Source organism: Aptenodytes forsteri, unplaced genomic scaffold (assembly GCF_000699145.1).
Source record: "Aptenodytes forsteri isolate BGI_AS27 unplaced genomic scaffold, ASM69914v1 Scaffold6, whole genome shotgun sequence".
In the NCBI taxonomy this organism is placed as follows: domain Eukaryota; kingdom Metazoa; phylum Chordata; class Aves; order Sphenisciformes; family Spheniscidae; genus Aptenodytes; species Aptenodytes forsteri.
In genome coordinates this window covers 4,476,186-4,489,895 of record NW_008795709.1, presented here as the reverse complement: position 1 = coordinate 4,489,895, position 13,710 = coordinate 4,476,186, and the positions used below count along the sequence as shown (strand labels likewise).

General features: G+C 37.6%; 1 protein-coding gene across 2 annotated transcripts in view; it reads right to left on the bottom strand.

Annotated features, from left to right (window-relative positions):
• Positions 1–13,710, bottom strand: part of RAPGEF2 (Rap guanine nucleotide exchange factor 2) — a 137,765-nt gene that overhangs the window by 16,190 nt on the left and 107,865 nt on the right. For both annotated transcript variants that reach the window (XM_019473155.1, XM_009283337.1), the window contains exons 16-21: positions 9,222–9,379; positions 3,472–3,712; positions 2,844–3,227; positions 1,041–1,252; positions 832–955; positions 185–208 (exon numbers count right to left, since the gene is read on the bottom strand). In XM_019473155.1, coding sequence (XP_019328700.1) covers positions 185–208; positions 832–955; positions 1,041–1,252; positions 2,844–3,227; positions 3,472–3,712; positions 9,222–9,379 — 1,143 coding nt within the window. The remainder of the gene's footprint in view (positions 1–184; positions 209–831; positions 956–1,040; positions 1,253–2,843; positions 3,228–3,471; positions 3,713–9,221; positions 9,380–13,710) is intronic.

Sequence of the window (13,710 nt, the reverse complement as noted above, 5' to 3'; positions counted from 1 at the left end):
TACAACTTTTGTGTTTTAACCTCAAAAGCAAAAGCACTCCTGGATTAAAACATATTGTCAGTAAGAAAGGGTTAACAAAAGAAAAAAATGGCAAAGCACCAGAAAATTAAAGATAGCAAGTAGGAAACAATGCAAATGGCAAGGGAAGAATGAATGTCTGTGTGCGTTGTCTCCAACCACTTACCCCAAACTCCTCCATTTCTTCTTCCTGCAAGTGAGAGCCAGGAAGAGTAAAGCATGGGTTTAAGAAGAGACAGAGAAAGATCACAAGCTCAGAAAGAAAAAGACCAGACCTCAGGACAAGCAGTTCTGGAAGCCCACAAACATTAAAAAGAGCCTTGACTCGGGCATACAGTCAGATATTACAAACTCTTCTAGCTCAAATTAAGAAAAAGAGTATGCAATAAGCTGGTCTAACATGAAGCCAAAGAGCATTCACTCCACGTCTTCTAACACTACTAGCTGACACTGTCTCAGATACATTCCCACTTCTACTAAATCAAAATGATAAGGCTGGCACACATCCAACATTTCAAACATACTAATACATGTGTTCAAGATGGTATCTCCCCCTCCCTCCCACTAATGGAATCTCATTTTTATCAAGTAACTGGCAGCTAAAGAATAATATAAAACATTTTAATATATTTTGATAAACACAAAATTTAATGATTTCTCCAGTTTTAGAACACCACATAATTTTGGTAAATTGTTAACAACAAAAAAAATTCATACTGCTCCAATACAACAAGGGGCACTTGAAAAGCACCTCTTGCTGACACCTAGCCTTCTCTCACCTGGGAAAAGCTCTGCCTAATACAACACCCTTACCTCGTTCTAAACATTAAAGCAGGATCCATGTTCACAGATGCCATGCGACCAACATGGCGTATCTCCTTCGCAATCATTCTCAGCTTCTCAAAATTGACCAAGCCCTCCACTTTTGAATCATTTCCTACAATCAACAATTAACAACATCAGTTATTAGGTAGCAAAGTTAGTTTTCCTTAGTGTAAAAGATGACATACTTCTGCTTTTACCTTCATGAAGGAACGTAAGGTCTTTTTTGATAACAGGAAACAGGGGGATAATGGGGGGCTGTAGGTTTTGGCTGTTAAGGACATTACGATATTTTGCCATATTCCTAGATGGATCAAACAAGTCCTGTAGATCTTGAAACAGTTTTTCATACTTGCTTGGAAGCTTTTCCCAAGTAGTTCGGAGCCTTGCAACCGGTGCCAAATTCAGGCCACTTGAAACAAACAAAAAAAGTGCAAAAAAGTTCAAGAACAATAGAAAGAAACAAAAAATCCTAGAAAAGACCATGTTAAATTTTGTATGCGAGAAATACCATATAGCCAGAATAGCGTAGCACAACAATGTCAATAAAGTAACAGAAAGTGAAAACTTCCTTTTGCCAGCGTGTATTACAGAATTAAGACCATTTTTATAAAAACTGGAGATATCTGCACGATGTAATCATAAACAGATAAAAGTTAGACTTGGATGAGTCATTAAACCTTGTAGAGAGTATGTACTTATTATTACTTTGGAACAGTGTCTGAATTTGATAACAATATCATAATCTAGGAGTACCTTAGGATCACCATTTATTTCCAGCTTACCAGACTGGAGGAAAAACCCATCTTCCACCTACATAATGTTTAGGTTGTGACAGCACAGTGACCCACCTTCTTGCTGCAATAATCCATCTGACTTTTTTGTGTCTAGATCAAATTGTTAGAACAGACTCTACATATTTGAGGTTATTCTGAAGCTGTAGCTGGTACAAAAGCCAGGTTTTTTTTCCCTTAATGGCATTGCCTGCCTCGCTATTCATTTCTACCCGTGGGAAAGTTTGGTATCTAGAATCTTTCCTTCACTCAAGTTTTTTGCTAGCAGGCAGTCTGCTTTTATTTCTCATTGAGATCAGCTGAAACAGCTGAGCTAAATCTCAAGATTTTTATGTCTCAGAGATGCTGACTGATTATCAGCATGGATACTTGACTTTGGAACTTGCCATGTTTGATTGAATGGCATTCAAAACCAGTGATCTTCAGAAAAAGTGTCACATTCAATCTGTTGATTGTGACAAGCGCTTTTGCCAGAGACAGTGATAAAATTGTCATTTTAATGCAACTTACTCAAGCTTTTTCATAATAGACAATATTTAGGGATTTTTTATTTTTTTTTGGTTAGTTCTTTCTGCCTAACTTGGGAGGCTCTACAGGAAATGTGAATGTTTTAAAAACCTCTCCTCCTTTTCATTCCAAAATTAAGAAAGGTTTTCTGTCTGAGATTTTCAGTACTTTTTAATTTGTTATTAAAAGATCTTTATTTACAGCTTATTATATGGCATTGTCATCTGCTATTGACTATTATCAGAGTTCCATCCAAGAAACTGCTGATACAAAGAAAACTAAAGGCAACATATCATGGCTCAATCAATTCAAGATACTGGGAACTACGTATAAAAAGATGAGCTCCCTTTTGGAAATTAACCCATTCATTTTTGACAATGTTATAATTTTTCTTCATATAACTGCTGTTTCTTTTGGTCTTTGTTTTTAAATAAGTGCAGTAGTTTCTCTAACGTCATGTTCACCAATGACTCTTGCCTCACTGTCTTGAGCAATAAGTACAAAATAGTAGCATTCCAAATAACATTTCAGCAAACATTTCGAAGTCAAGTTCAGATTACTGGAAAATGCCCTCCTTACTGGATTGCCAAGTGTTGATGTTAGCAGTATTAATTGGTTTACTCTGTTAAATACATTTTTTTTTAGACTGACATAAGTAAGACTTTGCTTTTTCTTAGAAGTAAAATTATCAAGGGGCAGTACCTAATGATGGCAAACATTGAGTTGAAGTTCTTGCATTCTCTGCAGTGTAGCGCTATCTTAATGAAATGCTTAATGATCTTCATCCTTTTCAGCTGGTTGGTTTCTCTTAGAATCTCAGAAGCCACCCAGAATGTTTCTTGATTTATCACCTCTTCAAACTTTTTTAGATTAGTGCAACCTGTTTTTGATTTGAGTTTAAACAAGTCATCTATGTATTCCGTGGGTTCAATATTACGGAATAGCTCAAAGTTTCTCATGGAGAGTTGGGTAGCCACCTCAACAGTACTGAGCTGTAGTAGGGAAATTTGACTTTCCCTTAGTAACTCTTGAGCATCTTCATCTGAACAAAGAGTTTCTGTTTCCATGTTGTTCTTCAGGTAATACCTGTAAAAAACAAAATTCAAAAAGACACTATATACTCAAATACTAGTGAAAGTTACAGTAATGATCCAGTTGGAATCGTAGAATAAATTGAATTTCACCGGGCCTAGATATTAATTAGAAGTTGCATAAGGAGCGATTTCTTCTAAAGAAACAGAAGATTAATAATTAAATAATGCTCCTATTAACAGGATTTTGACTTAATAAACTGGCATCGACAGCTTTAGCTCACAGTCTCCAATCTCACCTGCCACTCAGCTGTATCCTGTCAGCAAGCTTGGATAACTGATCAGGAAGCCTCCTTTGCTTGATTACACCCTCAGGTGTGACAGAGACTTCACATAGCGAATATGCATCAGGGGTTGCAGTGAGAGCAAATTCCCTGATAGCCTGGATGACCACTTCTTTTGCTGTTGTGTCCTTACTGATCATGATGTAGCGACTTTGCTGATCTGCCTTGAAAACCCTCAGAACTTGATCTGGTAAGTCTGAAAAAAATATTACATCCAAGGTATGCAATTTAGTAAAGCAAAAAAAAAAAGGTATAAGAACAAGCAACAATATCAGTTACATTGAGTCTAATTACTAGTGCTATCAGTTTTTACTTCAGTATCATTGTTTCACCCCTCTCCTTCTTATAAAACAGCTGGTTTTGGGTTTGGTTTTTTTTTGTTGGTTGGTGGTTGTTTTTTTTTAATGAAAGACTAGTTCTATTAACAACCAGGAAAAGAAGTTAGTTAGGCTATCGATGGGGCAAGTCACAAAAATATGTTAACATTTCCAAAGTTCGGACAGACAAACTAATTAGCAGTCTGATTTTCACAGGTGTTGAGTCCTGGTATATTCCATTTAAGTCTGAGAAAAATCAAGGACGCTCAACAACACTACTCTATACACTGACATATAAGAAGTTTAAGCAAATTAGGTGATAGGAGTGTCAATCTTCCAAAGGATGTTTTTAAGAAAATAGACTCATTTACCTAAGACTAACCATAGTGCCATATATGTACATGGCTTCCCTTTGTGTAAGTGGCTAGGAAGATGCATGTGTAAGTCTGAGAAAAATCAAGGACGCTCAACAACACTACTCTATACACTGACATATAAGAAGTTTAAGCAAATTAGGTGATAGGAGTGTCAATCTTCCAAAGGATGTTTTTAAGAAAATAGACTCATTTACCTAAGACTAACCATAGTGCCATATATGTACATGGCTTCCCTTTGTGTAAGTGGCTAGGAAGATGCATGTAAAATGGCCAGCATGCATGTCTACACAAATAAACTGCAGCAGTATTAATGCATCCAAGTACTTAATTATCAAAAATACTGTATCCTTGATACATTTAAATCATATTAATAAATGTGTAAGTAACAGACTGAAAACTCGCTCTTTATTTCTCTGTGCTAATGTTTTAGTGATTAAGAACTACAGCAGCTAGAGATAGAAGAAACACTTTACAAATATTCAAGTTCTAACTATATTATTGTTTCAAGTGACTGATGACAGAAAAACTTAAAGTGAACACCTACCAGGCGGCTGTTTTTAGGAAATCTGGAAAATGACGAGCCTAACTCCAAATATTGGATTTTGTATTTCCATAAGCTATATGGAAATACCAAATCCATATATTTCTATTAACGTATTGAAATCTAGACCCATTTATCAACTGAAGTTTGATTATTATAATTGTATTATTTAAAAAAAAAAGTTAAAATGGTACAGCTATCCACCACTGGATTTTTAACGTAAGGTATTTTTAACTGACAAGTACTTTCAACTAATTTAATTTCTTCCCTCTGTTACAAATAACCTTTTCTAGTTTTGTGTGGCATGACATCTGGTCATTATTCTTTCTTTAATGAATATGTTTTTTAAAAAAAATTATTTTCTTTTAGATCATAAAGGTCATGCGAACAAGAAAATAGATAATAATATAGAGCCTTCTGAATCGACAGCTAAAAATGATCATTATAAAAAAAAATACGAAAAAACCCCTGCCACAAAAACATTCACTTTGATAGAACCACAATCTTTTTTGACAAGACCTGAATGTGCATAACATGTATTCAAGTAACTACAGAAAGATGTATTCAAGCAACAGAAATCTTGTGACAAAAGAACAAAAATTAACGTCTTCCCACTGCTGCTGCATGTCTCCAAAATAATCATTTGGAAAGCATTAAGATAAATCTCTCTGACATGAGTTGATTTACATACCACAAAGGCTGTTTAGGCTTAAATATATTAGTTTACAAATTTCATGCAACTAAGCCCATAACTGTTAAGCTTACAGTAATATTTTTGCAGCTTGAGAAGCACTAATACTGAAACACATTAGAACTGAGTGATTACATCTTCAGTTACACATAACGGGTATCAGTACAGGCCAGTTTTTAGCCCTAAGTACTTGAGTCAAATGTACAAATACCTTATAACTAGGCAAGCCAATTTTGCCTTTTATCACCAACTCTATATTGACCCACCTTCCTTCAGCAATTAGTTGAGGAGGGATACAGAGAAGTGCCTGAAATAATCTCTACATTTTTTGACATCTTGAGGAAGGCAGATGCCAAAGACACAGCCTTTCAGAGACATTATTAAAAACCAGACCGCTCTCTAGAACTTGTTGCCTCTTGCTGTTACAGAAATACTTGCCAGTCAAAGAAATGCTATGAAGATGGGAAGCTACTGTAAACAATACCAAGGTGGGAACTCGCTTAACACTCCCAAGAAACAAGTGTTTCTTGCAAGGAGAAAATAACCGTCTCTGCTGGATCACTGAAGTCAATATGAAGAAATGCAGAGAACAGCAAATAGAAAAGTATCATTCTTGTACTGTATTTTACCATCTAATTTCTCTGGCTGCGTACCTACAAGAGCTGGGAGCAAAAGCACTACACAGAATACAGAGAAGTCTGCCAGCAGTTGAAATGATTACAGCTATAGCAATGGTAGCAAGTAATTCAGCACAATAATTTTTAAATAAAACAGCACTTGAAGAGAACTGTAATCACCCCCCTTCACTCCTTTTCAAAAAAGGAAACTGGAGTGGCAGGCTGAAGAATGCAATGCTATATGATAGGAATCTAGTCCCTTAGAAAGCTTGGGGGGGTGGGGAAGTACCAGTGACTGGCAGCTCATCATTACTATATTATTTTGACTTCCAATCAAATAGCAAAGACAGCACAAGAGAAGAGAAATCAAAGTGCTATTGACTATTTGAACATTTAAAAATAAACCTTAAAAAGTATATTTGAAAAAGCTTGAGCAAATCAGAAGAGAAATCAAAATGACTCCTTGCAGATTTCAAGCTGTTTTCATTTTCTCCTCAAAGACTACCCTTCCAAAACAGCAAGTTGTTTTGTTTTCTATCCTGAGGGATATCCCCCAAAGCCTCAAAGGATGGCTGTTCTACCACTTTTCTCTTTCTTCTCCAGTGCATTCAATTTCTTGCAAGCTGCCTCCATCTCCATCTTTAATTTAGTCCAAGGTAATAAAAGAAATTAAAATTGCAGGCTTTATTTTTTTCCAAGTCTTAAAGTATATAGAGGTATAATTCAACTCTTCTATCTACACTGCAACCATCTCTAAAGCCCTGAAGGTATATATTTTTTATTTCAGTCCCCCTCTCCCCTCCTTCCTACACAGGGAAAAATTATACCTGCAAATTACTTTAAAAATATTGAGTATGTGGACATTTGGGCAAATTTTAAGCAAAGGAAAAAAAAAAGCTTTTTTTTTTTAAAATGAGAAAGCACTAATTACTTAATACATTTTCTATAAAGATAATGGAAAAGCTGCTATAACACTGAAGCAATGGCATTACATCATTATTTATCTCTTTTCCTCAAAGCAAAAGGCAAACAATAGAACATTATTCATTTATTAAACTTCTGCGAACTCCATCTGTGATTGAAGGATCTTCAGACCCATAATGGCTTTCCTTCTCAATTAATGGAGTTTGTTTGAGCTGTGTGAGACAGCGATGCCCACAGCTCTGGAAGTTAGCCAGTTGCTTTGCTCGACATTAGGGGCACATTAATTACCCAGAACCGTCTGGTCTAGGTAAATGGCAAGCTGGAGAATGGAATCTTTACCCATTTATAGATAAAGAGCTGATGAAAAGTTAGGCTCCTATTGATAAAGAATATCTTCAAAGTGTTGGACAATAGTCATTAGATACAAAGAAATACCCATCTTTTCACTCTCTCAGGAGCAATCTTAGATACTGGGACAAAAATCACACCACCTTCTTGTAGTCTTCTCTAGCCCTAAAAAACCTGAGATGAAGCTTGGGGAAGAGTGGCTGGAAAGCTGCCCAGCAGAGAAGGACCTGGGGGTGCTGGTCGACAGCCGGCTGAACATGAGCCGGCAGTGTGCCCAGGCGGCCAAGAAGGCCAATGGCATCCTGGCCTGTATCAGAAATAGCGTGGCCAGCAGGAGTAGGGAAGTGATCGTGCCCCTGGACTCGGCACTGGTGAGGCCGCACCTCGAATACTGTGTTCAGTTTTGGGCCCCTCACCACAAGAAGGACGTTGAGGTGCTGGAGCGTGTCCAGAGAAGGGCAACGAGGCTGGTGAGGGGTCTGGAGAACAAGCCTTATGAGGAGCGGCTGAGGGAAGTGGGGTTGTTTAGCCTGGAGAAAAGGAGGCTGAGGGGAGACCTCATCGCTCTCTACAACTCCCTGAAAGGAGGTTGTAGCGAGGTGGGTGTCGGTCTCTTCTCCCAAGTAACTAGCGATAGGACAAGAGGAAATGGCCTCAAGTTGCGGCAGGGGAGGTTTAGATTGGATGTAAGGAAAAATTTCTTTACTGAAAGAGTGGTGAAACATTGGAAGAGGCTGCCCAGGGAAGTGGTGGAGTCCCCATCCCTGGAAGTATTTAAAAGATGAGTAGATGAGGCACTTAGGGACATAGTTTAGTGGACATGGTGGTGTTGGGTTGACGGTTGGACTTGATGATCTTAGAGGTCTTTTCCAACCTCAATGATTCTATGATTCTAAGTGATGCTCAGTATCACAGCTTCAAGTGCGATGATTGCACCAACTTGGCCAGTATGTAGGCTGATGTTTAAGCACCATCCCTTTAGGTAAGGTTTCAAATCCCTCAGGCTTAGGAGGGCACTGAATTTTCAGTTCTACTTTTGAGAAATACTCTAAAGATTAGACTAAAATAACCAAGTGTCTGCACAGGTACCATCACCTTATCCTCCCCTCCAGCAGCTATGTTTTAATAGCAAAGATTTGGATACTTAACTCAGAGAAGGTTTCCCGCTAAGAACCTTCCTGCAGCCAGAGAAAAGCCCAAATCCCAACCCTGTCAGAAGCTCTGGCTAAACCCTTCTCATAAGATAAGGGTCTCAACTTTCTTATATTCTCCCCCTTTTTCTCCCTCACCCACCCCCATGCTTTGTTCCTCTCTGCTAAATGTGTTCATTTTTTATCTATTTCAGAATGGGATTTTAAATCACTTTATACACAAAGAATTCAGCATACAGCTGTAGGGCAAGGTGACTAACAGGGAATTTTGAAACTCTGTCCCTTACAGATGTAGTACAAGATTATATAAGTCTGTTCAGAAAAAGACTGAAACACGTGTCCTGTGCCCCAGTCCAATGCCCTTTCGCTTTACCGTAAGCTAATGATCTACTGTGCTATTTGAAAATACCGCAGTCTTGTAAAGACTGATCTATCAGGGCAAATTACAAAATACCAAGCAAAATAAGTTTTCACAGGCCAAGAGTATTCGATCAGTAAGAGGCACTCTGTATACAAGATACTTAAAAAATATACATCTAATACATTCGGGTAAAGTATATTGGAGCAAATGTAATAAATCCTAATGCATTAATATGTGGCTAATCCGTGGGTGACAGCACACAGTTAATAAAAACTCACATGCATCTTCAGACTCTGGAAGTCCAGGGGAAAAAAAAAAAAGAGAGATCAATGAAAGGAAATTATAAGGTCAAGAACAACAACAAAAAAGGATCCTTACCTGGAGTAGTATTGAAGTCTAAGATGCGGTGATGAGACTGCAGTAGATCAGGATTACTGGATGACAGGGTTCCGCTGACAGGTAAAGCAGGAGGAATGTGCTTTGTTTGCCTCAGTCCCACAATGCTGTCATCCTGAGACTGGCCAATTCCAATGTCACTGCATCCAGAAAGAAATAAAATCAGGACTTACAGACATTCAGAGCTTGGGCTATACTAGAGAGATGCAGGGATGTCTATGTCACTACATTTTCACACTTTCAGTTGTTAGTACAGTAATCACTATTTAGAAGCTAAAATTCTCCAGACAACAGCGCTTGCTGTCTAGCTTTGTCAACAGCACCCAAATGTCCACTCCAAGTGATTAGATCTGCCTGCTCACACTGCCAGAAGATCCTCATGTTCACCACTAAGCTCTGAGGAGCTGCTAGACTCGTTATTTTCTGAAGATGTCTCACAGTGGCCAAGATCTTTATTCAAAAGGTGGTACACACCTGATCATTCTTGCACCACCCCATCACCCAAACTTTGCCTAATACTGCTGTCCCCTCAGTGCTGTTTCATAAGACCTGAATTTCACAGATCTTTCACCCCATCACAGATAGGATTTGCAACTGTGCTTCGGGACATATTGTAGCCACGCAATCTAAGATCTTTCAACAGACAGATAAGAGAGGATCATTGAGATCATCCATTTTCCTAACCCTGTACCATCTTCTCTGAGTTTCTCTTCACTGAATGTGACCAAAGTGACGCCAGCTAACTTGGAAGGCTAAGGTAAGCATCTGTACTTGGGTGCTATCAGTATCCCCTCCAAAGTGCCTGACAGCTATAAATGAAGCACTCTGTGATAAAGGTGAAGGATTTTGTCTATTAAATTGTGAAAGGCAGGGTCCCAAAGGAGGTCAGTAGTGCTAGATGGATCAGAGACAGAGCTATCATCATATTATAGTAGGTACTATTTGCATATTGCTTTTGAGTTCATAATCAGCAAGTGAAGCAGAACAACTGCTACAGGACAGTTGGAGCTAGCCATCGAACTTTTCTATAAATATATACGTGCAAATCATTAATAAAATGATAATAACACTTTGAGGGTGTAAAATGTTGAATAGCAGCCATTATACAAAAAGAAAATAATTAAAAATTTAGCTACTATAGACAAAGCCTTTTTAAAAGCCAAGCACATCTAAATCTGTATCTACACATCTAAATAAAGCATAAACCAGAACTTAGATTTCATTGCAAACTGCTGCAGCTCTAAAAAGTCAAGCTACTAAATTAAATGATGCAACACAAATGACCATTTCTACCCTAATCTTGGGCACTTAAGCTTTTGTCTGGTGTTCTATCTATCCTCAGAAAACCTAAACAGAAGTAATTAAGGGCCTGATAATTATCCGTGTTGAGCTGTCACAGCACAAGCATCCTTTTGTGCTTACCAATGAATTACTTTACCCAGTACACTCTTGTACCACTTCTTTAAGTGCTATGAATTGAACGGTACTCTGGGAAGCTAGGACAGTATCTCTGGGCATTTAAGACACAATTTTAATTACATGCACACAGCAACTCCTTTTCAGAAGGCAATGCAACTCGAAAAAGGTTGGAGGGGTATCTCTGTATGATGTGTTTGGGTTTTCTTGTTTTGTTTTTAAAAAACAAGGTAACTCTGTATTACCAAAATACTTTACAAAGCGTAAACCCCAAGCCATGAGAGTGACAGAAACACTGAAGTCCACTGAAAAAAAAGGTTCTGGGTTTCTCTCTTAATTGGAAGTTAAGCTTAATCTGAACATCAGTATTTTTGTACTTCCACATAAAGCACAAAATATTGTGACAGGCAGTGATGATCAACTCAGGCTTAGCAAGTAAGTCTTTCACTACAACTAAAAGCATTCCTAGCAATTGATGTCTTGTCTTTCAAATAGGAACCACTCCACACACACACAAAAACCCCAAGTAAACAAAAACCCGAAAGCCCCCGAACCTCAAAATGCTTTCTGGTGGTTCTAAACAGCTATATGGTTTATTTCATAAATGTGCCAACACCAGTATTTTCTCTAAATTCAAATCAAATGAAGACAAGGTGACCCTCCCCCTTACATTAATAGTTTCACTTGCATTATGTATTCCTTTTGCAGTTTGTCAGTTTTATATAATCTTATACCTATCCTGTGCGTCATGACCGAAGCAGCTTCAGTAAAGTGGATCAACTGACAAGTGTTACGTTTTAAAAAAAATAAAAGTAATGTTTCTAAAATTCTTCTTGATTCTAAGTATTCATATACTAAATTGGAAAGTATTTACCTTACACTGTTTACTCTACTTTTAAAACTTCAACTCGGAATCTGAGCGAGTTCTAACTTATGCAGACAAGAAATGAACCCCAGAAATTTCAGATACAAATAGCAACACTAGAAAACCCCAGGTCCCATGAAGATCAACTGCCCCTGCTGTTAGGTAAAATATTTTATTATGGCGGTGAAAGGAAATTTTGGTTTTAAAGGAAAGGCATTTCTATCGCTTTCTGTATGCATTTGACATGCAGGGGGATAGCATTAACTAAGAAATAACTTTCCTGCTGAATGACAAACAGGGTAGAAGGGATAATGGAATGGCAGAGCTGTCTGAATGCTTCTTCCTTCAAAATACAGTATACTTTTCATCCCACCTCAGGGCTGCAAAAAGAGAGGAGAGAGGGGGGCTGCTTCTTTGTCTGGGATGCTGCACTGTGGACCAGGCAGAACTTTGCTAGAGATGGAGGTGGGGGTTGTGTTTAATCCTTATTTGGAGCAACTGAGCCTACAGACCACAAAACCATTCTGGATTAGAAGAATAAAGAAAGAAAAGAGCTTGAGTGGAGGCTGTAGCCAGAAGCACACTTCAAGAGATGCCTCATAGCTGGCAGAGAAGGAGATTTCCCAGTAGATGCAGAGGAAATGGTACTGTTTGCTCAGTTCGGGAAGTTACTTGACATTATTGGACTAAAAAGCAAGACTGAAGGAAGGCATTATCTCCTGCTCAAACTAATTCGTCTTTGATACTGATTTAAGGTCTCACGAAGCAGACAAGCTCCCTCTAAGAGTGACCTCATTCTAGTTTAAAGATAGTTTTATCTGGATATGTTCTGGAGGCACTGGAGATCTCTTCAGTATTCACGTTCAAAAAAAGGTGGACAGTTTCACCCCATAAGCTAGCTGACTCATGAAGTCTTTAAATACCTACTTTAATTAATGAGTAAATCAGCTTTTTCATCCCTCTTGATTTTTGGTATTTAAAACCACATGAGAATAGGTAAAGTCCCTTAATATATGCAATACCATTAATTATTAGGAAGAACAAGATAGGAGTTTCTACACAATAGGGGAAAAACACGAACAGGAAAGTCTACAGCTACACATCTCTGTGCAGAAACCATGCAGACACAAACAACTGAACGTCAGCAGGCTTTGCAGACAAATGGCTATATATAACACACGAAGTAAAGCTAGCAAAAAGGAAAAGAAAATAGGTCAAGTGTACTGTTTTTCTGAGTCTTACCCAAAGAGGTCCCTGCACAGAAAAAGTGCAAAAATGAAAGGAATCAAAGAAAAAGAAGAAAACCAACAAGAAAATTTTATGCAAAAGCTGCAAACAATGGTGAACTATGCAAAAAATCACGCCTAACAGTATGCATGGCTCAGAGGAACAAACGTACAAGACCGGTGAAATAAAAGAAAACATTCTAAAGAAAACAACATAAAAAGAGGATTTACAGATTTTCCCCTCTACTGAAATGTATCTGCATCAATTTAAGAAATAGCCATTATTTGGATATAATAATTTGTATTCATTTAACCTTTACATTACTAACATTCTATTTATAATGTTTCAGAACAGTATTCATTTAGTAGGAAATAACTAACATTAAACAAACTTTTTTTAAGTTATAGCAGGAAAAAATCCTAGATTTTCAGCACAAGTGTCTTTTTCATGAATTTACATAGAAATGAGTTCTTCCTCAATGGGACACAGAAAAGAAAAATGCAAGAGAAAACACTGATTACACATCAACTACCCTCTACAATTCATTTTTCCCACTGATGCCATCTGTCTTGGCCAAGAACCAGATTCCCATAAAGTCTATAAAACTCATTCTTCTATTGTTTCCAATAATCCTTATCAGAACTCTATTTCTAAAATGTGTTCATAGAATAAAAGATATAAGATACCATTTATATTTCATTAAAAAAATACTCAATTCTACCAAAGAACCCAAGTTAATATTTCAACCTCAGTCTCCCTTACAGCAGTATGCAGAAATTCTTATACACCACTGGAATGTGGATAAATTGAAATCATTGCTCGTATCAACCACTTGCAAGCAAACCTGCTTGCAGAGTTGTTCTGAAATTAATTGCCTGGGATGCTTCCAGTTAACAGTCCTCTTAAAAGAAAACAGTAAATGACATGAAAAAGTATTTGTGCCATCACTTTATCTATAAGAAT